Raw genomic sequence first — 25,269 nt, 5'->3', positions numbered from 1 at the left:
TTGCCGTTTTATTGGCTCCTGCCTTCCCCATGAAGGTGCTCACTCTGTCTGGCCTACAGACTGATTCCAGAAGTTCAGACTAGCTCTTAGGAATGTGGAGTACATTTGGCTGTGGAACACTATTCTCCAGGATGCCTGGGTTTACCACGAACCCACCAAAGGCGGCGTGACTGAATCCCTGTGCTGATGGAACCATGGCAGCCACTCTGAGTTGATGTGGGGAGTGACAGAGGCGAGAGGTGTACCGTCTGCCCAGCCCTTTCGCAGCCCCAACCACCACACCCTTGCATTCCTGTGGCAGTGGTGCAGGGATCAAGCCATAGGCCCTTGGTGACCCCTTTGGCTGTGGCAGGTAGGGAAGAATATATAAGGGAGAAAGATGATGTTTTTACATGGTGAGAAGGGCTAAAGGTGTAGGACTCTGCTGCTTGTGTGTCTGTGAGGTTGGGTTAAGGTAGAGATAGGAAAGGATAAAGGATTCTAGGCTTTGCTTATAGAGATATTGTGGGGGTAGGAGAGTTGTGGTCAGTACTGGCAAGCACGTGAGGTTGGAGATAGCAGAGTCCCAGGGAGGATAGGAAGCTCAGACATTGTAAGATGGGGACCTGTGAGATCAGGACTTGCCTACATTACTAAAATTCACATATGTGTAGAAATCCTGGTAGTGAGCACCCCAGGTGTTAGAAGTATGTTGGTATAACCTTTATGGAGCTTTTTTTTTTGGAGGGGGGGTGGCAAGATTACCCAGAATTAAAAATGCATATATTGTTTGACTCAGAAATTCTGCTTAAGAATTTATCCTGCAGATAAACAGATGTATGAACTTAGGACACATACATGTACATAGATGTGTATGTGAGGATGTTTGTCAGCTGAAAGCCTTACAAAATTATAAATGTCCACTGATTAAGGGACTGGTTGAATAAATGATGTTCCGTTGGTAGATGCAACACCACCAGCTGTGAGAAACAACTAGATTTGTGTGTAGAGATATGCGAAGACCTCTGAAATATGAATGAGAAAAAGCAACATGCAGACCAGTAAGCATGAAGAACTCCCACTTAAAAAGAAATGCTTGTTTTATATTTAATTTTAAATAGTATTTTTAATTGAACCAGACTGATATGTCTGGAAGGACATGCAAAGCTCCTTGAGAGTTTGGGTGGGGATGAGACATATTCACCTGAAAACTCTGGAACTTTTTACATATTGTCCATATTATTCTTTCAGTTTAAAAACACCATTAATATTAAAATTTTTAATATAAAACAATTTATAATTTTGAATGTGTCAAGTTTAAACAGTTTTATAAATATCACGTCATCATGTTTTAAATTACGTCTGTTAACAGCTATTTTCTTTAGCAGCGGGGGAGCAGGAGTAACATTGGGAAACAGAGTTTTTCCTGTGGTTTTTAAGATGCAGCATCTGAGGATGCCTGTGTCCGTGAGCTCATCTTACATCCAGGTAGCGAAAGGCTGAGCTGGTCTTCTCCTTTGTCTTCAGATCCCGGCCTGTGATTAATATTCAGCAAACCGTCACAGTGACACCTAACAGAATCGATCTCCGTCAGAAGACGCTCTGTGGGGCGCCTAGTGGGATATGGTGAGCATTTGCGCTGTGTCAACTCTTCCCCCACAGTTTCATATCTCTGCTTTATGGTGACCCGGTTGCCCCGAGGAGCCACAGGGAAGATTAAGAGAAATGGGGAGGGAAAGGGAAGAGGAATCTTGTCAAGTGGATATATAACATTTTACTCATCGGTCGTCACTGGGGGGATATGAGGATGAGGAACGTGTTGAGATTTTTTTTTTTCCGGGGCAGTAAGGCATTTCTTAATGACTATGTGTTTGATTTTATACAGTCTCAAGGTTAAGGCCTGTTTTGAATATACGGCTAAACCCACCGGTTACAATCCTTCAATAAGTAAGTACCTAGTACTTTTTGTTTGTGTGCTTATCTGAACATCTTTATTTTGCCTAATTTCCTTTAATTGGAGTATAATTGCTTTACAATGTTGTGTTAGTTTCTGCTGTACAACAAAGTGAACCAACTGAAAGTAGATCTTTTCTGTCTGCCAGGTTGAAAAGTTCTGAATAAATAACTAGAAGAACAAAACTGTAGTGGCCAACATGGGTCCATAAATTCTGATTTAAAGAACTAAGTCTGTCATCTTCTTTTTAATCAGAAGAGTGAAGCACAGGAGGGAAAAAATGCATTTGGTCCCCATTTGAGTTTTCCAGAGCGGATGGTTTAGGGCAGAATGACTGCCTTGGATGAGTACTCATTTGCCGCCACAACCGTTTCCTCCATGCCTGTCTTTGAAAAGCAGGGTGGGAAATTGGTTTTGTGGTTGTGAGGTGGCGGGTGGTAGTTGTAGAAGAGTGACTGCAGGAACCTGAGTCCTACTTGAATAAATTATCAGTTTCTAGTCTCTTCGCTGCTGGGTCCCCTCCCAGAGGCCTCTGTGGTCCAGAACTCCCATGCTGTGTCCCTGAGTGTGGGCCTGGGGGGACCTGAAGACTGGGCTTGAACTCAAGAGACCTGGGCTCTGCTCCTGGATCTGGTGCTTCAACACAGAGCTAATCCCATAATGTTTGAGTTTTTATTTTCCTATCAGTTAAAAATAAATGCCTCTGATGGGAATTAACTACGTAGGATTGTGGCAGAGTTCAGATGAGATATGGTGGAGAAAGGGCTTCCCTGGTGGCTGAGACAGTAAAGAATCTGCCTGCAATGCAGGAGACCCCAGGTTTGATCCCTGGGTTGGGAAGATCCCCTGGAGAAGGGAATCACTACCCACTGCAGTATTCTTACCTGGAGAATGCCATGGACATAGGGGCCTGGCAGGCTACAGTCCATGGGGTCTCAAAGAGTTGGACACGACTGAATTTCACTTTTTCAAGGTGGTGAAAGCAGGTTGTCATTCATAAGGTCTTATTCTACTTCACTTTTTTTTTTTTTTTTTTAAATAAGAAAGACAGGAGTTTTGCCACAGGGTTTGACAAATTTTTAATGATACTCTCACAATAGTGATGATCACCAAGGCCTTCTCTGGTGTGTTTTAGTAGCAGCTATACCTCTTCAGGAGTAAGCCAGAGTAAAGTTGGGGGCCTAGGAATCTAAAGACATCTTTTCCCCAAAGAGGAAGTGCAGAGTGAAGGTGATTTCCTTCCTGGGTCAGCCGTGGTCTGCCGGAGTCCAGCCCCGGTGGATCCAGGGAATTCAAAGCGGGGACAGCGTTGGCGAGGAAAAAACCTATTTATTTATTAATAAAAGATTAGATTAGGAGGAAATAGTGTTGTAGGAAAATTAAGTGGAGAAAGAAGGCTGAATAACTTGGCTTACAGGGAAGGCCAATAAAGTTCCAGACAAGGAGCTTGCACCATCTACGCTGGGCCACCGGCGCCCACTTGAATATCTAAGGGTGCCCCTCCTTAGGCTCCCTTTCGCGTGGGTCTTAAAAGCCAGGGCAAGTAAGTAGACTTAGTGAGCCGCCCCACTCCAGATGGGAATTCAGTCTGAAATTAGAGTAAAGAGGAGACACGGGGGAAACCAGTCCAGCAGCGACTGGCCCCGTCCTCTGTTGTTCAGAAGGTCTTTTATACTTTTGATAAAACATGGAGATCAATGGGTAACACAAAGTTATGCAGCGTTAGCAGCCCAGACTCTTATCAAAACCAGGCTTTTCTCTCTGCATACCTAGTTGTATACACAAATCTTAGGTAATTCACGTCATCTTCCTGCCAAAAGGGCCAATTAACATTTTACAGCCTTTTTTCTGATAACGGTTTGTCAACCAGAAGACTTATTTGTGTTGATCTTCCCAAAGTCTGGTGCCACTCTCAGAAAGCACTAAATAAAGTTACATTCTTACATAGCAAGGACACAAGAGGAGTGCAGTGATATATAACAAAGAGAAAAGTAATTAACTCAAAAGTCTAGAGTTGCTAACATCAAAACTACTATATATCTTTTTCCATATCCCGTTTACATTGATTAACATCCTCCCAGGTGCCTAAAAGATAAAGAGTATGGAGGCCTGGCAGCAGTCATTGAGTCAATAGTGAAAACCCTCTACCAATATGATTTTTAACTGTTTAGAAAAGGCTCTGTATCTCTAAGATGCTTTTAAGCTTTGTGCCTCTCGCAGCTGGGGGGCTGTAAGCAATTCACAAGCTGTAAGAGGTCCGGGGGAACCTGTTAGGCAAGCTAGAGAGTTATCAGAGGGGGTTTAACTGAAACATCCCTTTCAAATGCAGAAGACTAAAGTCCTGAGTTGACTTTTTCCAGAGAATATTAGAAGAGTGGAAAAGCAGGCAGGTTCTTATTTTTGGGGGGTGGATGCTCAGGAAATTCCAGGGGGAAAACCTGAGGTCTGATTAGCCTTGCCATCAGAGCTCTGCCGCATGACCTGCATGACCTTGTCACGGGTGGAATTCCTCACGCTGGCTCCCGGCAGTGGTCCCAGCGGCTAGGTGTACGAGTGCAGCAGAGCCGCCAAGGAAACCTTTCTGGAAGGACAGGGTGGTTCTCAAGGTTTTCAGTTTTTACTTCTCTTTGAGATGGAATGAGTTTTCTTAAGGCTTCTCCATGTTACCTTGAGTATTTCTTCTCTTTATGAAAAAAAGATGTCCCTTTATGATATCCCAGAACTTCACAAATAAATAAGTCTGCCTTCACCCAATCCATGCTGTCATAAACCCACCTGGCCTTCATCTTCCCAGATTTTAAACTGTCCTCAGGAGAGTTCTTCATCTCCTTCACCTTTTTAGGCCCCTCTGGGCCCCCTCCCCCTCTATTGTCCCTCCATGAGCTCTGCAGACCTTGCAGTGTGGTGTGCATGTATCAGGACTTCCCACCCCCAGAGGAGCTGTGGCCTTTTACTTTGCTCTTGAAGTAGCCGATATTTTACCGAGTATAGAAAATACTGTTCTTTGTGTGGCTTTCAGTAATAGAACATATTTTATGATTTCTCACAATCTCTCACCCTCTCAGATTTTGCATTGTTTTTACCCAGCCGTGGTCCCTTCCGCTTGCCAGCTCGGATCATGGGGCCTTTTACCACTGTGTCTGGAAGCAGCCTAGAGAGACCAGAAAGACAGAGACTAGGCAGGGAGAGGAAAGGAAACATGTTTTTATTCTATTGGTCATCTTCTCAAACCACACTGTTTGTCAAAGATGTGAAATCTCATCAGAACATTTCTTGTCTTCCCTCAGATCAATCATTTTTACAAAAGAAGTGACAAACTTCCTTCTAGCCTAAATGCTGCCCTTGATGCCGTGTATATTAATTCTCTATAACTACCCCTACATTAACCAAGTATTTATGGATAGCCCACTATAGATTGGGCTTCCCTTGTGGCTCAGCTGGTAAAGAATCTGCCCGCAATGCGGGAGACCTGGGTTCGATCCCTGGGTTGGGAAGATCCCCTGGAGAAGGGAAAGGCTACCCACTCCTGTATTCTGGCCTGGAGAATTCCATGGACTGTTTAGTCCTTGGGGTTGCAAAGAGTCAGACACAACTGAGCGACTTTCACTTCACTATAGAAAGAACATTTTTCCTCTGAAGAAATTGAAAGCAAGCCTGTTTTTATTGCCATTGCTTCCATGGTATTGGGAAATTCTAAGTCAAATAAAGCAGAACTTGCACAAAGCTGCAAGAGTTAATACATCTAAAATCTGTTCGCCATGTTCGAGTGTGTGAGCTTATTGTTCGGCTAGGCTGTTTTAACTCGGCAGTCCTTGGATATAGTGTTCCATCCTTACAGATATTTATAATTGAGCCTTAATGACTGTTCTACTTGGTTTGCCCCTGCAAAGGTCAGCAAAGGTGGCCAGCAAGGATTTTAAGATGATGTGAACTGTCTGGAGGGTCAGAAAAGGTTGGAGAGGGTTTGGTAGATAAATGGTTTTAATGCCCCCACGCACTCCCCTGCTTTTGGCATGAGGGGCACTCAGCATGTGAGCCTTCGCCTGGTTCATTGTGAAGTTAGCAGGTCACTGATAAATGGATGATGTCAATGCTCACAGAGGGCCTAAAATGGAGGCGCATTCCATTTGGCAGCCATGACATTTAAGAATTCTTCAGATGGACACAGAAATTACTATTGAAACTGTTGTTTCTAAATTTTGGTTTTACGTATGGGAACAGCCATTGTTTCAGCACAAGGATGGTGACAGTGTATGTGTGTGCATGTAAGTGAGCATTGGGTGTGTGTTGATGTGTTTGTTCATCTATTCTACTAATCCTGTTTATGTCAAGTATTGTGCTGTTGCTGGGGAATACAGTGGTGAACAGCTGGAGGTGGTCTCTGAAGCGGCTTTTCCTGGGAAAGTGATTGGGCATTCACAGTGCAGCAGACTTAAAGTGTAGTGATGCTGCTGCTAAGTCACTTCAGTCGTGTCCGACTCTCTGAGACCCCATAGATGGCAGCCCACCAGGCTCCTCCGTCCCTGGGATTCTCCAGGCAAGAATACTGGAGTGAGTTGCCATTGCCTTCTCCAGTGTGTGAAAGTGAAGTCGCTCAGTCATGCCCGATTATTCATGACCCCATGGACTGTAGCCTACCAGGCTCCTCCGTCCATGGGATTCTCCAGGCAAGAGTACTGGAGTGGGTTGCCATTGCCTTCTCCGGTGTAGTGATGAGAGAAATAGAATACTGTCGGACCCTCCAGGAGGGGCTGGGAGAGCTTCCTGGATTTTGAAATCTGCAGGAGGAGTAGAGTTAGCCCGGCAATGAGGAGAGGTAAAATGAAAGAGCGGGGTGGTCCAGCTGGCAGAAGCCTAGGGGAAGTGGGAACCTGCACATCTGAGAGGCTTTATAAGGCAGTTATCTTTTGTGTTTGTTACACAAAAGGAGCCGACTCTTTCTTGCTGTAGGACTCTGGGCCGGTCATCTAGTTCTGTGGGTCTCCAGTTCTTCATGTGTAAGTAGAGGGTATTAAAATAGGTGCTTGCAAAAAGGTCCCTTCCAAACTCTAATGTGACTATTAGAACATGGATTCATTTTCTGGAGCAGATTTTTTTCCCTGAGGCTGGCTTCTCTGACCCTGTACACACTGGTTTGCTTTCCCTTCTGATGGTTTTGTTGCTTAGTTGCTAAGTCATAACCTTCTCTTTGGTGACCCCATGGGCTGTAGCCCGCCAGGCCAGGCTCCTTTTGTCCATGGGATTTCCCAGGCAAGATTACTAGAGTGGATTGCCATTTCCTTTTCCAGGGGATCTTCCCAACACAGGGATCGAACCTGTGTCACCTGCATTGCAGGTGGGTTCTTTACCACTGAGCCACCAGGGAAGCCCCTTCTGATGGTTTTTTGTTGTTTTTCAGTTACTAAGTTAAGTCCAAATCTTTGCAACCCCGTGGACTATAGCATGCCCAGATCCTCTGTCCTCCACTGTCTCCAGCGTTTGCTCAAATTCATGTCCACTGATTCATTGTTGCCATTTAACTGTCTCATTATCTGTCTCCCCTTCTCCTACTGCCCTCGGTCTTTCCCAGCATCAGGGTCTTTTGCAGTGAGTTGGCTCTTGGCATCAGGTGGCCAAAGTATTGGAGCTTCAGCATCAGTCCTTCAAGTGGATATTCAGTGTTGATTTCCTATAGTGTTGACTGGTTTGATATCCTTGTAGTTCAAGGATGGTTAAAAGTGAAAGTGAAGTCGCTCAGTCGTGTCCGACTCTGCGACCCCATGGACTGTAGCCTATCAGGCTCCCCCGTCCGTGGGATTTTCCAGGCAAGAGTGCTGGAGTGGATTGCCATTTCCTTCTCCAGGGGACCTTCCCAACCCAGGAATCGAACCTGGGTCTCCTGCATTGCAGGCAGATGCTTTACCATCTGAGCCACCAGGGATGGTTAGTGAGTGATTAATAAATAAGTATTAAAACATAGCAGCTATATCCAGTGAATTGGCAAAGAATGCATTCTGAAGTTAAGAAATGAGATTTTGATCATCCAAATCGTAGCTTATCTCCGAGCTCTGTTAGTATAGGTAATCACAAGTAGGATGTGCCCTCTGGGGCTTTGGAAGTGGAAACCTTGATTCTGGGAGTTTTCTTAACGGACAAAGGGGCCCTCTAACCACTGAAAGAAAGTATGTTTTACCTTTAAATTCTTCATCAAGACATCTCCATCTCTAATGTGTTTTTCCTTTTTCAGACAATTCCTTATGAGCGCTTTAATGTGTATAAGAACCACCTGATGATCTTATTAAAATGCAGCCTCAGGTTCAGTAGTCTGGCTGGGCCTGAGGATCTGCATTCCTGATACCACATAGGAGAAGCTGCTGTTGATCTAGAGGCCTTTTTGGAATTTAAGCACCGGACTGTTAAAGAGGGAGTCAGTTTAGGTCCTTCGGCCCGGTTGGCTGCCCTCCTGTTTGTTGTACTCTTGTGAGTTCTTGAAATGCAGTGAAACTGATTCTTAACGGGTTTCTGAAGTTTTGACTTATTCTCGAGCTCCCCCACGTGGCCCAAAGGAAATGTAGCTTTAAAAATTGTTCATAGTAATAGGCAGGAAAGGACAGCTTGATTTGAAACTTCATAAGTCAGAATGTACATTGCCAGGAAATATGAAGGAAAACCATGGCAATGAGAAAAAATGTTCTAAGAGAAATTAAAATATATCAAAAACAAACAGTATACTTATAGCTGTGTTGTGTATGAGTACGTTTTAAGTTCCTGTGATTCTGTTGATTTCATCTAGCCATTGTGGGCACTCTGGAAGCTGAAAAGGAAAGAAGAAAATCTGGGCTGTCGTCAAGAGTTCAGTTTCGAAACCAAGGTTCTGAGCCCAAGTATTCGCAAGAGCTTACTCTGAACAGACAGAAACAGAAGGCGTGCATGGAGGAAACCCTCTGGCTCCAGGTGAGGGCCGCAGACAGATCAGTTCTGTCATGCAGATGGATGGTCATAAGTGTAGATCTGACATTTTATATAAATACCAGCAACACATTATCCAGGACAAAGGAAAGCATTGTTTTGGAGTTCCCTGGTAGTGTTTATAGCATGCTTCAATTGCGTCTCTGCATTCTTTTCAGGAAAACATCAGAGATAAACTGCGTCCCATTCCCATAACTGCTTCAGTGGAGATCCAGGAGCCAAGCACTCGGAGGCGAGTGAATTTGCTTCCAGAAGTTCTCCCAATTCTGAATTCAAATGAACCCAAATCTGTTCATACAGATGTAAGTATTTCTGATTTTCATTTTACTAATTGTTTGCCATTTTATTATGCTAAATCAAACATCTCTGAAGGCAATAGACTAGTGATTGATTTGCCCTAAAGGCCATTCCTTTGTATATTAAATAAGCTTTTTAATATATGTATAGTTTGGAGAAAATTTGCTTCCCAGGTAAACAATGGATATAGAAACCTACAGAATACAATTTGGAGATGAGAGTTGTTTTTCTTAATAATTTCTGGCCATTGAGCCTTATTGAGACTATAATTGATAAAACTTATTCTTCTCATGAGCTTCCCTGGTGGCTGAGATGGTAAAGAATCCGCCTGCAATGCGGGAGACCTAGGTTTGATCCCCAGGTTGGGAAGATCCCTTGGAGGAGGGCATGGCAGCCCACTCCAGTATTCTTGTCTGGAGAATCCCCATGGACAAAGGAGCCTGGTGGGCTGTATAGTCCATGGGGTTGCAAAGAGTCAGACACAACCGAAATATATGAACAATGAAACAGTCAAAATTTAGTGTCTAATGTAGCCTATGTAATCTTAGGAAGTAAAATTTATATGGTGTGGCTTGCTGTATACCTCTTAATGAAGCAGTGGGTGTTTGTTTGCTGGGGTTTAGGATGCCTGCATCTGCAGGGTTAGGCTAGGGACCGGTGACATCTTGATTTAATGTTTGTACTTGTCAAAACATAGCTGGTAGTGGAGTGTCCGCTCTGAGGCCCTGGTTCTGGTGCCCACGGACTAAGCTTTCCATGAGTGAGTTAGGCCTAGGGGCCCATGCCTACACCTGCACGTTGTGGTATTTATTGCCATCACGTGTAGTTGCTTATGTGCTTTTCAGGACACTTGCAATGTCACTCGTGCAGTCACTAAGTCATGTCCATGGGCTGCAGCCCGTCAGGCTCCTCTGTCTGCCACTGCCTCCCAGAGTTTGCTCAGATTCATGTCCATTGAGTTAGTGATGCTATCTAGCCATCTATTCCTCTGCTGCCCCCTTCTTCTGTTGCCTTCAGTCTTTCCCAGCATCAGGGTTTTTTCTAACGAGTCAGCTCTTCGCATCTTTGCATCAGGTGGCCAAAGTATTGGAGCTTCAGCATCAGTCCTTCCAGTGAATATTCAGGGTTGATTTCCTTTAGGATTGGCTGGTTTGATCTCCTTGCTGTCCAAGGGACTCTCAAGAGTCTTCTCCAGCACCACAATTACTCAGTACTCAGTTATTTAGTACTCAGCCTTCTTTATGATCCAACTGTCACATCAGTACATGACTACTGGAAAAAACCATAGCTTTGATTATGTGTAGCTTTGTTGGTGGAGTGATGTCTCTGCTTTTTAATACACTGACTAGGTCTGTCATAGCTTTTCTTCCAAGAAGCCAGTATCTTTTAATTTCATGGCTGCAGTCTCCATCCGCAGTGATTTTGGAACCCAAGAAAATAAAATCTGTCAGTGCTTCCACTTTCCCCCCTTCTATTTGCCATAAAGTGATGGGACCAGATGCCATGATCTTAGATTTTTTTAAAGTTGAGTTTCAAGCCAACTTTTTCACTCTCTTCTTTCACCCTCATCAAGAGGCCCTTTAGTTCCTCTTCACTTGCTATTATTAGAGCAGTGTCATCTGCATATCTGAGATTGTTGATATTTCTCCTGACAGTCTTGATTCTAGCTTGTAATTCATCCAGCCCAGCATTTCCCATGATGCATTCTGCATATAAGTTAAATAAGCAAGGTCACAATATACAGCCTTGTTGTACTTGTCAGTGTCACTTATTGTTACATTAATATTTCTTCTGTATATTCCCATATACACAAGCTTCATAGTCATGTTAAACATAAAAAACAAGAAGACCATTTTCCTAATTATTGATTAGTGTGATTATCAAGCATCCCTTAGCATAGTGCAAGATACTCTGTCCTTTGCTTTCCTAACCTTGAACTCTGTTTCCCCATCTGTGCAGTGGGTCTCTGAACAGTATATGTGTCATAGTCCCTTGTGAGGATTGCATGAGTTTAAATACGTGGTCATGTGTTAGGTAGTGCTGTCATTATTATCGTTAATTCTTACAGTAACCCTGTATAGCAGGGCAGTGGTATCCCCACGTCACCTGTGTTGAAACCTAGACTATGAAAGATTAAGTGACCGGCCCAGAGCCACACAGCTGAGCCAGGCCTACTCTTTACTGCCCTACAGCATCTCAGTGCCTTGGTCAAAGTGTTCTGAAACCAGTTTCATTAAAGGACAGAGTGGGCATTCAGTGCAATGTTTGCAGTTTGAATTCTGCTATGGTAATTGTCACGATGGGAATGAACCGTATGGAAACAGTCTCCTATTTACAGTCCTAAATGGTGTAAATTACAATTTTGTTTTCCTACAGGTGCACTTCTTAAAAGAGGGATGTGGAGACGACAACATATGTAACAGCAACCTTAAGCTAGAGTATAAATTTTGTACCCGAGAAGGAAATCAGGACAAATTTTCTTATTTACCAATGTAAGAATTGCGCTGTAGTACTAGCAAAAATGGCTCTGGCTTTGCAGTGACTTTTTGTGAAAGGTTATTGCAAATCTATTGAGAACTTTGTTGTTTTCCTTTTTTTTTTTATAATAGTCAAAAAGGTGTACCAGAACTAGTTCTAAAAGATCAGAAGGACATTGCTTTAGAAATAACAGTGACGAACAACCCTTCTAACCCAAAGAATCCCACCAAAGATGGTGACGACGCTCACGAAGCTAAACTCATTGCCACTTTTCCAGACACTCTGACTTATTCTGCATATAGAGAACTGAGGGCTTTCCCTGTAAGTATTTTAAGAGACCATCTTGGAGGGGGAAAAAAAAAACATTGTGTGGTAAGTGAATGTTTTGTGATCTGGCCTGTTTTTTCTATTACAGGAGAAGCAGTTGAGTTGTGTTGCCAACCAGAATGGCTCACAGGCAGACTGTGAGCTTGGGAATCCTTTTAAAAGAAATTCCAGTGTAGGTGATGCCTTTACATACTGTATTTTAATTTTGAAAACACGATTGCAGTGTCAATATGTTCAGCCTATGGTAACAGCTATTTCTGTTTCTTAGGTTACTTTTTATTTGATTTTGAGTACAACTGAGGTCACCTTTGACACCACAGATCTGGATATTAATCTGAAGTTGGAAACGTAAGAGATTCTTTCAACCTTCCATTCAGAATTATTTCATGAAAACACAGCCAGTCAATGAATTGGCCTTTATCTAACTCATAAAAGAAGTGTAATTTAATGAGAAAACTGACTGTTACAATAAAACCCTATTGTTTCCCTTTCATTTTTTCAGAACAAGCAATCAAGATAATTTGGCTTCAATTACAGCTACAGCAAAAGTGGTTATTGAACTGCTTTTATCGGTCTCTGGGTAAGTGTTTGTGTTTAGCATAACAAATCAGTGTCTGAAAGAACCATTTACAATTCTCACTAAAACTGGTGTTTTTTAATTGAACAGAGTTGCTAAACCTTCCCAGGTGTATTTTGGAGGTACGGTAGTTGGCGAGCAAGCGATGAAATCTGAAGAGGACGTGGGAAGTTTAATTGAGTACGAGTTCAGGGTAAGTGGTTGCAGTTGGCCCTTCCAGTCTGTGTATCAGAAGCTAACCTATGCTGTATATGATCTTGAATATGTAGTTTTAATAAGTAACAATAAACAAGCGTGATAAAGGGAGCTTGCCAGTTTTTAAACAGCGTAGTGGCTTAGTGTAAAAGTTGTCTTTCAGAATGGAGAACCACAGCTTCATTCAGCATAGGACGTTGTTCAGAATCAAATTCAGTTTGGTCTTTTTCTTCTTAGGGAGTTTTAATGTATTAATAATAAATGTGGTGTTGAGACAAAGAAATACTTGATTTTTTTCTCCCTAGAGTCTGTCTATAAAACAAAAATCTCAAAATGTTATTTGGCTTTAGAATGTATGAATGAAGAAATAAATTTTCTTCCTCTCTTATAAGGTCATCTCTCTTATTGCTTATGGTTAATGTTCACTGACCTTTCCCAAGCAGTTTTATGATGGTGAATGTGGGTTTGACGAATACCTGTTAAGGAAGGCTGACGATTGCTCTGACCCATTCCAAAGTAGGTAGTCACAGTGGCTCTTAAGTCCAGTCAAATGAACATAAGTGCATGGTACAGAGGGGACTCATAACTCATACGCAGGTTCAGGTCTGTGTGGCTCAAATCATATTCCTGAAAGCATAGTGACTGTTGTTGAGGTGAAAGTCTGAAAAAGAAAAATGGGTCCACTCTTGACTCTAGCAGGATGAAGAGGTGGAATTCTCCTCTGAAAGCATCTCTTTGCTTTACAGACAGAACTGTGACAGCTAGGGGGTGGTGGTGATTATGATACCTATGCAGATGTGGCTGCAAAGAGGTCTGTGGGTTCTGGAGCAGTCTTTCACACAAACTCTTTAGACTTCTGTTGCACGGAGTTGCTCCCTGCCCTGTCCCCAGCTTGGACTCATGGGTTCACGGCTGCCAGAATGGCCCTACTCTGGGTCTCTCATTTGTTATCCCAAGCCCCCGCCCTGTGGTCAGGACAGAGGCAGCTTCATTTTTTGCAGTAGGTGGGGCTTCCCAGAAGCAGGTTATAGCTGCACTGTCTCCACACTGGCTGTGTCGCCTGCAAGGCAGAGTGGTTACAGAGCGATACGAGAACACACGTGACTTTTCCCTGGGCATTTTGAGAGCCTGGCAGATTCTGTTGCACACAGAAGTTGTTCCTGGATTGAAGGAACAATTATTTCTCTTTGAACTCCTCCCCCCCCACATTTTTATTGACAAGAATCTTTAAACACAAATCTCTATTTTGAATGCCCTAGCCAAAGTCCACTTTCGGTGCCTGCGCTTTTATTGTTGGATTATGCCAGATATTTTGGCTTTTTTTCTTGGCAATAGGAACTGCTTACTTAATTTTATGTTGAGAGAATTACACTGAGATAATACATATTATTTTCTAACAGGTAATTAACTTGGGCAAACCTCTTAAAAACCTCGGCACAGCAACCTTGAATATCCAGTGGCCAAAAGAAATTAGCAACGGCAAATGGTTGCTTTATTTGGTAAAAGTAGAATCAAAAGGATTGGAAAAAATAACTTGTGAGCCACAGGGTGAAGTAAACTTCCTGAAACTAACGGTATGTTGACGCATCTGTCTCATGTCTCCATAGATGTTAATATGAGAGAAGGGGGAAATCATTGCTCGCCTTGGGAAGCTGACATTCTGGCATGTTGGATTTTTTTTCCCTTTGGTGTCATAGTTTCTGTTTTGTTTTGAGTAACCAAGTCAGGCTGAGGATTTCTGCTGATTAGGGACCACTGTGGCATATAAGTCAGGGTCATTTTGTGCATGTTGAAGCAAATGACATTTTCTGAAGTTTGAAGGCCCAGTGTGACATATAAGGGCATGCCCTGGGGATGGGCCAGCCAGTGTTAACTCCCAGTAGAATCAAGCATTACAGAACATACTGGCACCTTAGCAAGTGACCTTGAAGACTTTTCGTTCTTTTTAAAATAGAAAATATTTATTGAGTACTTGTTATGTCTCAAGCACCATGCTTAGCATTTGGTTTGCATTTTCTCATTTTATTCTCTTGCTTGTCTGATGAGGTATTTGTTTCATCCCCACCATTTCATAGATGAGCACATTGAAAATCAGAGAGATTCACCTGCTCAGAGTCACTCAGCAGTTATGAGGGCAGTGCATTCATGCACAGCCCTGCTTGTTTTCACAGCCTGCACTGTTAACCTCTCTCTCTACTGCTCCACACTTAACTATCTGGTCTATCATTTATGCTCCATTCTGATAAAGACTTGCTTTGTTATTGCAAGTCTGTTTCTTTTAAATTCTAAGGTGACTGGGTGTGACCAGTGTTCATAGTTGGTGGTTTATATTCATCAACTTGGAGTCACAAGATGGTCCATTACTCCTAATCTTTAAGAAAAATGCAGTTTATTTACCTGTTTTGGATTTGCTGGGTCTTTGTTGCTGCTCTTGGCTTTCTTCTAGTTGTGGTGACCGGGGGCTGCTCTTCCTTGCGGTGCATGGGCTTCTCTTCGCAGTGGCTTCTCTTACTGTGGAGCACAGGCGCATGGGCTCCTGGTTGTGGGCTCTAGGGCCTGGGCTCAGTGGTTGTGGCACATGCGCTTTAGTTGCCCTGAGGTATGTGAGAGCTTCCCGGACCAGGGATTGAACCTGTGTCCCCTGCATTGGCAGGTGCATTCTTATCCACTGTACCACTGGGGAAGTCTGAAAAATGAAACCTTAAAGCATCTTCCTTGGCTTAGTTTTCAGTATTCTCCTTTGAATAAATCACACTCGATCTTTTGCTACTTTCCCTTTTCCTCATTCCGTGTCGCTCATTCAGGATGTGCTGGCTTTTTACAGTTATGTTAGGTACTGGTCTAAGTGCCTAGGGGTAGAGGAATGAGATTGGTTCCTGGTCTCAGGATGCTCACAGTTTGGTGAGGAGACAGCAGAACAAAGAAAGCCTTTGTCTCACTCTGAGTTTTAAGGCTGGAATGAAAGGAAATTACCTTGAAAAATAAAGTTGAAGTGAGGTTGGTAATTAACACTTTGTGATCTTACACTTACATTATTTATGCACCTTGGTGCTGGCAGAAAGGTGAAGATTATCATTCGTGAATTTGGCATAATCTGGGAGATTTGTACTGCTGCTGCTGCTGCTGCTAAGTCGCTTCAGTCGTGTCCGACTCTGTGCGACCCCGTAGACGGCAGCCCGCCAGGCCCTGCCATCCCTGGGATTCTCCAGGCAAGAATATTGGAGTGGGTTGCCATTTCCTTCTCCAATGCATGTATGCATGCTAAGTCGCTTTAGTCGTGTCCGACTCTGTGACCCTATGGACAGGAGATTTGTACAGTAATGCCAAAAATTACACTTGGTGGAAGTATTTCAGATGTAATTCTTTTCAGGAGGCTCACAACTCAAGAAGGAAACGAGAAATTGCCGAAAGACAGACAGATGATGGCAGAAAATTTTCTTTATTTTCTGAAAGAAAATATCAGACCCTTGTGAGTATTTTTCAAGAGCTGTGAGTTTTCCAGGTGGTGGTGGGAAGGCCTTCCCCAGACCATTGTGCTGTTACTCCTGTTCTTCTTTTTCTCCCCAGAACTGCAGCGTGAACGTGAACTGTGTGAACATCAAGTGCCCGCTGCGAGGGCTGGACAGCAAGGCCTCCGTGGTTCTGCGCTCGAGGTTATGGAACAGCACGTTTCTGGAGGTGTGACCCCCACCGCAGGCTATGTCCCCCAAGCCGTCTGCCACCTGCTAGAACATTTCTCTTTTCACTCACGCTTTCACTCACTTTGTCTCCAAACAGGAATACTCCAAGATGAACTACTTGGACATTCTCGTGCGGGCCTCCATTGATGTCACTGCCGCCACCGAGAACATCAAGCTGCCCAACGCAGGCACTCAGGTTAGGGTTCTGTGGGCTTCACTTAGCTGATCTCTCTCCCTCCACCCCACGCCCATGGCCTGAGGACACGCTGTTCTGGACTCATGTCTCTCACTAATACTCCCTTTAAAGAGAAAGCAGATCGTGTCTTAAGGTGGTACCCACCCCAAGTTGTATTTCAGTAGAATCATGGAAGAAAGACGTGACTCAAGTCATCTCGTTCTGCTGCAGATGGGACAGACTTGAGAGCTGTTGGCTCAAGGAGAGGTGGGGTGCACCTCCTAAGTCTAAAGGTCCCACATTTTGTACCGCCCCTCATGCCAATGCCAATGTTGGCGTACTCCTACTAATGGTAACCTCACTGCGCTATGGGGGAGCTCTTGGCATGTATGGCCAGTGGCAGTGGTTAGAAACCATCTCTATATAGGCACTGAGACTTGAATCTTCTAAGATCAGTTCCTGATTATGCCCCCGGAACAAGTCCCAGCATAAGTCCTCCTTCTCAGCCATGTAGCAGCCTTTGAAATAATTGAAGGAAACTGTCATGCTTTCTCGGACATACCTCTCTTACTCTCTTCGAAGCTGACCACCCAGCTCTTCAATTATCTGTCCTGCCCGATGCAGCTGCAGAGGTTCCAGATCTCTTTTCTTCCTGGGCCTGCTCCAGGAAGGAGAGTGGACGTGTGGTCTGCCTAGTTCAGCTTAACTTTCCCTTTAACAGCCTCCCAGCTTCTGTTAGTTCAGCCTAAACTGTGGTCTTTAAATGGTTGCTGAAGATGGTTTGCATTTCTGGCAGCTACTATTTTTCTGTTTGTTTTCTACTGAAACTTCCAGGTGTTTTCATCTGAATGTGCTGTCAAACTGTATTTCCCACGTTGCACCCTTGAGCAGTTTTTAAAAATGTAAATACACGCCTTTAAGTGCATCCTGGCATCTTGCGTGGTTTACTTTTGGTCTGTTGTTTGGGCTTACAGTGTAATTTTGAGTCTTGATCATTTGCTCTCTGGTAACTTTCTTTCCTTGCAAGCTTTATCTTTTTAAAACCAAGAAGCATGTCTTGGGTGTTTTCATCCAGGTAATTAAGAAAACTGTTGACCAGGAGTAGCAGCAGAAGCTTGTGTATAGTAAAGGGCTCCTAGTTGGGGGTAGGGGGTCTGGCCCCACAGGGACTTGTATCAGGCTCTCAAAGTAAATGACTAGAGGTCACAGGTGGGAGTGTTTTGCAAAAGAGAGTGAATGGAGAAGAACTACTGTCCTGAAGCTGATCTGTTGATGTACTTAAGGCAAATGTCTAGGCTTCAGTCCTTTGACCAGCTGAAATCCAGTGTGTCTCCCTGATGACCTTGGTTTCTGGAATATAGTGACCCTTAATTAAAATTTACCATCTCAACTGGAATACAAACATCTGTCTGGGCAAGTGCTAAACTGGGCAGGATGCTGGGGCATGTGGTGTAAACTGGGACTGTCCCAGACTTAACCAGGATGTACCCTCACCATGACCTTATGTTGTCTTTGCAGGTTACTCCTACCTTTCTACATCTTTTTAAAAATTTTAAATTAAATTTAATTTTTTGGGTGCACTGAGTCTTCGTTGTGCGCAGGCTTGTTGTGACATGTGGGCTCAGTTGCCCCTTGGCTGTGGGATCTTAGTTCCCCAACCAGGGATTGAACCCACATCCTGTGCTTTGGAAAGCAAATTCTTAACCACTGGACCACCAGGGACGTTCCTCTACCTTTACTAATAAGGCATCATCAGTTCAGTTCAGTTCAGTCACTTAGTCGTGTCCGACTCTTGGCGACCCCATGAATTGCAGCACACCAGGCCTCCCTGTCCATCACCAACTCCTGAAGTTCACTCAGATTCAAGTCCATCGAGTCAGTGATGCCATCCAGCCATCTCATCCTCTGTCGTCCCCTTCTCCTCCTGCCCCCAATCCCTCCCAGCATCAAAGTCTTTTCCAATGAGTTAACTCTTCGCATGAGGTGGCCAAAGTACTGGAGTTTCAGCTTTAGCATCATTCCTTCCAAAGAAATCCCAGGGCTGATCTCCTTCAGAATGGACTGGTTGGATCTCCTTGCAGTCCAAGGGACTCTCAAGAGCCTTCTCCAACACCACAGTTCAAAAGCATCAATTCTTCGGTGCTCAGCCTTCTTCACAGTCCAACTCTCACATCCGTACATGACCACAGGAAAAACCATAGCCTTGACTAGATGGACCTTAAGGACCGTCAAACCACACCCTTCCTGGGAATCCTTTCTCTCCCTTTCTGACTAAAGGCAGTTGCTATAACTTTCTGTAGCTTTAATCAGCAATCCTGAGAATCACTGAGCTTCAAAGAGAAGAAAACTTCAGAGGGAAGAAACTAATATTAATAAAGCACTAATTAAATGTCTGCCATCTACTAGATGCTTTACCCATATACTATCATCTAAGCTGCAGGAGAATGCCAAGGTAGACATTGTACCCACTTTACAAAAAGGGAAGCAGGCATAGACAGGGGATGTCATTCGGGGTCCTGGATTGAAATCTATACCATTCTGGCTTCTGGGCCCCTATTCTTTGACTCTAAATTACTTGCTCCCCATGAAGTCCCCAAATCTCAAGTTCAGATGAGAAAACTGAGTCCAAGGAAGGTTGTCTGTCCCTCAGGGTCACAGGACCAGCATGTGGGGTGGAGGTAAGACCAGACCTTGGGCTCATGACTTCTCATCAAGTGCTCTTGTTTTCTTGAAGATGATGGAACTGAAGGCCATGGTGTCTAGACTGGTGGCTGGGTCACAAATGCAAATGAGGTTCTCTTGGGCATTTCATGTTCTCAGGGCTTTGGGAGCCCATGCCTACTAATGGGAATTGGAATCTTTGCTATAATGCTACTTGATTTATTTAATAACTGGTAGATTTGAAAGTGGATTAGTCTCATATCTAGAACCCATTTCTTTTGAAAACAGAGACTTTTTAATCTCTAGTGTTCTGTTACCTTTTCTGTTAACTGATTTCTGAGATATAATAGCTCATCTATCATATCTACATGTTTCTTTAGTATTTTAAGGTGCAGTTTGGGGGGTGGGGGTCTAAAGATTCAAGCTTATTTCAAGTGTCAAAATGCCTTCATTTATTATTCCCTCACTTACTGAGGATTTCAATTTCATTTTTATCTTGATTCTCCGTCTTTTCCACTGTCTAGATTATTTTTCTTTGGACATGAAGCAAAGGAGGTTGAATAATTCAGCCTTGTCTTTTGGTCTTAATGTTGATATGTTTTCCCATTGCTTTTACTCTAATCCTGGCTTTAAAAAGATAAAAAAAAAAAAATTTGTTTCCTTATAACCCAACCAATTTTAAGAGTTTTGTGTTCTTTTTTAAAATATTTATTTTTTTAATTGAAGGATAATTGCTTTACAGAATTGTGTTCGTTTCTGCCAAACATTAACATGAATCAGTCATAGGTATACATATGTTCTCTCCCTCTTGAACCTCCCTCCCATCTGTGTTCATTTCTTAATAAAACACATTTAAGATATTGTTATAATAAAAGTCAGGGAGAGCTGGTCACCCAACTGAACCAGATAAGATGGTTACTAAAATTTTAGCGTCAATTAAATTGATCCAGTTAACAAGCCAATTAGCCATGGATGTACTGCAAAAGTGCTAGAGAAGCCTTCCTCACAAAAGTGCTAGAGAAGCAAAATTGAATAAGATAGTGTCAGTTGCTACGAATTTCATGGTCTAGGAGACAGTGAGTGGGGCTTGCCACATGGTGCAGTGGTCAAGTGGAGAAGGCAATGGCACCCCACTCCAGTACTCTTGCCTGGAAAATCCCATGGATGGAGGAGCCTGGTGGGCTGCAGTCCATGGGGTCGCTAAGAGTCGGACACGACTGAGCAACTTCACTTTCACTTTTCACTTTCATGCATTGGAGAAGGAAATGGCAACCCACTCCAGTGTTCTTGCCTGGAGAATCCCGGGGATGGGGGAGCCTGGTGGGCTGCCGTCTATGGGGTCGCACAGAGTCGGACACGACTGAAGCGACTTAGCAGCAGCATGGTAAAGAATCCACCTGCCAGTGTAGGAGACACAAGAGATTCAGGTTCAACCCCTGGGTCAGGAAGATCCCCTGGAGTAGGAAATGGCAACCCACTCCAGTATTCTTGCCTGGAAAATTCCATGGACAAAGGAGCCTGTGGGCCACAGTCCATGGGGTCCCAAAGAGTCAGACACGACTGAATGAACACAGGAGAGAGTGAACCGGGAGAGATTTGTTGAATTCAGCCAAGGAAGGAGGAAGTTTCTTATTGGTTATACTTACATATCCCCACTTCATTCCTTCTCAAAGAAAGGCAATGCCAAAGAATGATCAAACTACTACACAATTGCACTCATCTCACACGCTAGTAAAGTAATGCTCAAAATTCTCCAAGCCAGGCTTCAGCAATATGTGAACTGTGAACTTCCAGATGTTCAAGCTGGTTTTAGAAAAGGCAGAGGAACCAGAGGTCAAATTGCCAACATCCGCTGGATCATCGAAAACGCAAGAGTTCCAGAAAAACATCTCTTTCTGCTTTATTGACTGTGCCAAAGCCTTTGACTTTGTGAAAGTGAAGTCGCTCAGTCGTGTCTGACTCTTTGCGATCCCAGGGACTGTAGTCTACCAGGCTTCTCTGTCTATGGGATTTTCCAGGCAAGAGTACTGGAGTGGGTTGCCATTTCCTTCTCCAGGGGATCTTCCTGACCCAGGGATTGAACCCAGGTCTGCTGCATTGCAGGCAGATGCTTTACCCTCTGAGCCACTGACTTTGTGGATCACAATAAACTGTGGAAAATTCTGAGAGAGATGGGAATACCAGACCACCTGACCTGCCTCTTGAGAAACCTGTATGCAGGTCAGGAAGCAACCGTTAGAACTGGACATGGAACAACAGACTGGTTCCAAATAGGGAAAGGAGTACGTCAAGGCTGTGTATTGTCACCCTGCTTATTTAACTTCTATGCAGAGTACATCATGAGAAACGCTGGGCTGGAAGAATCACAAGCTGGAATCAAGGTTGCCGGGAGAAATATTAATAATTTCAGATATGCAGATGATACCACCCTTATGGCAGAAAGTGAAGAACTAAAGAGCCTCTTGATGAAAGTGAAGGAGAGTGAAAAAGTTGGCTTAAAGCTCAGCATTCAGAAAACGAAGATCATGGCATCCAGTCCTATCACTTAATAGCAAATAGATGGGGAAACAGTGGGAACAGTGGCTGACTTTATTTTGGGGGGCTCCAAAATCATTGCAGATGGTGATTGCAGCCATGAAATGAAGACTCCTTGGAAGGAAAGTTATGACCAACCTAGACAGCATATTAGAAAGGAGAGACGTTACTTTGCCAACAAAGGTCTGTCTGTCAAGGCTATGGTTTTTTCCAGTAGTCAGGTATGGATATGAGAGTTGGACTATGAAGAAAGCTGAGCATTGAGGAATTGATGCTTTTGAACTGTGGTGTTGGAGAAGACTCTTGGAATGCAAAGAGATGCAACCAGTCCATCCTAAAGGAGACCAGTCCTGGGTGTTTATTGGAAGAATTGATGTTGAAGCTGAAACTCCAATACTTTGGCCACCGGACGTGAAGAGCTGACTCATTTGAAAAGACCCTGATGCTGCGAAAGATTGAGGGCAGGAAGAGAAGGGGATGACAGAAGATGAGATGGTTAGATGGCATCACCGACTCAATGGACATGGGTTTGGGTAGACTCTGGGAGTTGGTGATGGACAGGGAGGCCTGGCATGTGGTGGTTCATGGGGTTGCAAAGAGTTGGACACGACTGAGCAACTGAACTGAACTTCATTCCTAAGGAATAGGAAGAGTGGGTAAACTTCCTACCTGCCAAAGATGAGAATGAGTGTGATAAGTGGAAGTAGGCATGTTATTCTTCAGGGTGGAGGAGATTTTCATTTTTTGGTTCTAAATTCAGAGAAGGACTTGAGATGTGGATTCTTCTATCAGATGAATTTCTAATATGAAGAACACTCACTAAGGGGATGGTTTCCTTAATAGTTTTGTAAAAGATAACGAAAATCCCTTCATTGGGTGAATATCTTATACTAAAGTTCAATGAAAGTGGAGTATATTACATTGAAGAGTGATTTAGGGAAACAGTTTTGGCTGGGGGCAAGCTCATGTGATCTCAGCACTGCTCACTGGTGATGGAATTTAATGCATCAGCAGAATTAAACCCTTTTCCTCTGATGGACGCATGATGGATGAGGTTCACGTGCAGAGGTCATCCCTGTGGAAATGCCTAGATTTTAATGCAAGCAAAACAGTTTTTTTGTTTGTTTGTTTTTGAAGTTGGAGTAGTTTCTACTCACCTGAACCTGTCATTGTTCATCAGTAACAGTTGCTGTGACGAGATGAGACAAGGTGTCCAGAGCTCTGGGAATCTCAGCTCATAGTTGGTCTCCCCCAACCCGATTCTTAGGCCGGCTCCGCTCCCCTCCTCCTATTCTCAGTCCCAGCTGGAGAATGACCACCATACACGCACACACACACACCCGACACAGAGCTGACAGTTTAAGGAAACAAACAATAAAATCTTGCTGACTGGCCTCTCTTGCCTTCCTGTGGCGTGGTCTTGCACACAAACACACACTGGGTTTGCAGAGCACATCTGAACCTTAAATGTGTGGCCCAGAGCCCAGCGTTCGTCCTCAGTCTGAGGCACAGTGACTTGTTTGAGTTTCTAAAAAGCTCCAAGATCTGATTAGAATGGTAGCCAGACCTGGGGCTTAGAGCTCTCAGCTGAGTTCCTGCCAACACTGCACCCGACCCCCAACCCCACAAAATAAAAAACTACCTTGTTCAGCCCTTATGGCTGTCGGATTGCAGCCATTTTGGGGCGTGGTTTCCCTCTAGGAGAATCCATTTGAAAGACTGGTACCGCGGCTGATTCCTGTGTCTGTGGACCAGTGTCCGCTCTCCACTTCAAAAGGCTTCATCAGGACTTATTCTTAAAAATGAGAATGGCCCTTCCAAGTCATCACCTTGCCCCAGGGATACTGTGCGGCTTGCCTATGCTACATACTAGGGAAGCAGAGTTAAATGAGATAAAGCATGTGTGTGTGCATGCTGCTAAGTGGTGCCCGACTTTGTGCAACCCCATGGACTGTAGGCCGCCGGGCTCCTCTGTCCTTGGAATTCTCCAGGCAAGAATACTGGAGTGGGTAGCTGTTCCCTTCTCCAGAGGATCTTCTGGACCCAAGGACTGAACCTGCATCCCTTGTGTTTCCTGTACTGGCAGGCAGATTCTTTACCGCTGTGTACCTGGGAAGCCAAGATAAACCGTAGGCTAGTTGAAGTAATATTTTTAGTTTAGGATTGTCTGATTTAGCACTCACATCAACTATATTTATTATTTACTGGTCTCTCACCATTCTCTCTTCCCTACTTCTTGGGTACCTCTCTGCTTCAACCAGTAATCTCAAGAAAGAGTTGTTTTAGCTTAAAGCTAGGACACCTGTTGGGGAAAGGGAGGCAAGAGGAAGTGAGTCAGGAGGCCCTGCACTGGGCTGAAAGCTTAAGTGAAACTTCATTGAGACCATAACAGGAAACATAGTAGCTGATAAAGGTGTTTATGTGGTTAGAGTTTAGAAAACTCTTAATGTGAATTCTGTCCTATTAAAGATGTTTAAAGGAAAGCAGTTCCTGCTTTTAAGTATATACTGTAAGAGCAGGTTGAAAACTTGTTTTCTAGTATAGATAGAAGTACTTTAAGAGGTTTTTTTTTTTTTTTTTTTTTTAAGGGTTCTAGTATGGTAGTATTGAATCACAGTGTAGACATGGAAGCATTTTAGGCAGCATCCAGAATTCAATACTAATGTAGAATACTTAACTAGAAACACTTCTCAGGAGTTAAATTGTTCCCTCTTAAGTTTTCTTTACCCTTCACTTTATATTCTTTAAATTCAAAAACAGCAGAAACTTCAAACTGATAAATGAGTAATCAGTATAGTTTACAAAGTCATATTTGTAGCTTTCACCAGGTCTTTTATAAGCTTTGAAGATTAGTTTCCTGGAAAAAACCTTCTGGCATCACAGAAATCCGCTTGAATTCTAAGCTCACATAACCAAGTTGTTGCAAATTACCATAAGCAACTTTTTAGATTTCTGAATAAACACTTCTATTCAATTGGTATTTGCCAGCTATCAAGTGTTTAGAGCTTAAACACATCAGTCAGTCAATTCAGTTGCTCAGTCGTGTCCGACTCTCTGCGACCCCATGAATTGCAGCATGCCAGGCTTCCCTGTCCATCACCAACTCCCGGAGTTCACTCAGATTCACGTCCATCGAGTCAGTGATGCCATCCAGCCATCTCGTCCTCTGTCGTCCCCTTTTCCTCCTGCCCCCGATCCCTCCCAGCATCAGAGTCTTTTTCCATCAGCTGCTGCTTAAAGCTGTAAGCTGCCTCTGAATGAATTCAGAGTCTCGTTTGTCTATACATATTGTCGTAGTAAATGACAGCAAGCCATTTCAGGAAATTTTATTCTTTATGAGGGTCTTTAGTTTGCTATCCTGTTGCTGAACTTAGGTTTGGCTTCCCGTAACCCAAGAATCCAATACTGAGAGAGAAGTGTTAGGTAAAAGAAAAGAGAGATTTATTGAGGAAGCTAGCAATCC

At 43.6% G+C, this 25,269-nt stretch overlaps 1 protein-coding gene and 1 non-coding gene across 3 annotated transcripts in view; one reads left to right on the top strand and one right to left on the bottom strand.

Annotated features, from left to right (window-relative positions):
• The window catches only part of ITGA6 (integrin subunit alpha 6), an 84,752-nt gene that overhangs the window by 53,021 nt on the left and 6,462 nt on the right, over nt 1–25,269 (top strand). For both annotated transcript variants that reach the window (XM_052656203.1, XM_052656210.1), the window contains exons 10-23: nt 1,507–1,605; nt 1,865–1,926; nt 8,706–8,866; nt 9,040–9,183; nt 11,555–11,670; nt 11,788–11,977; nt 12,072–12,155; nt 12,252–12,331; nt 12,486–12,563; nt 12,651–12,753; nt 14,156–14,329; nt 16,126–16,224; nt 16,323–16,433; nt 16,533–16,631. In XM_052656203.1, coding sequence (XP_052512163.1) covers nt 1,507–1,605; nt 1,865–1,926; nt 8,706–8,866; nt 9,040–9,183; nt 11,555–11,670; nt 11,788–11,977; nt 12,072–12,155; nt 12,252–12,331; nt 12,486–12,563; nt 12,651–12,753; nt 14,156–14,329; nt 16,126–16,224; nt 16,323–16,433; nt 16,533–16,631 — 1,600 coding nt within the window. The remainder of the gene's footprint in view (nt 1–1,506; nt 1,606–1,864; nt 1,927–8,705; nt 8,867–9,039; nt 9,184–11,554; nt 11,671–11,787; nt 11,978–12,071; nt 12,156–12,251; nt 12,332–12,485; nt 12,564–12,650; nt 12,754–14,155; nt 14,330–16,125; nt 16,225–16,322; nt 16,434–16,532; nt 16,632–25,269) is intronic.
• Nucleotides 7,782–7,853, bottom strand: TRNAC-GCA (transfer RNA cysteine (anticodon GCA)). Its single transcript has one exon. It is a non-coding gene; the product is annotated as a tRNA-Cys (tRNA).

This window comes from Budorcas taxicolor, chromosome 2 (assembly GCF_023091745.1).
Source record: "Budorcas taxicolor isolate Tak-1 chromosome 2, Takin1.1, whole genome shotgun sequence".
NCBI lineage: Eukaryota > Metazoa > Chordata > Mammalia > Artiodactyla > Bovidae > Budorcas > Budorcas taxicolor.
This window is presented reverse-complemented; position numbering and strand designations above follow the sequence as displayed.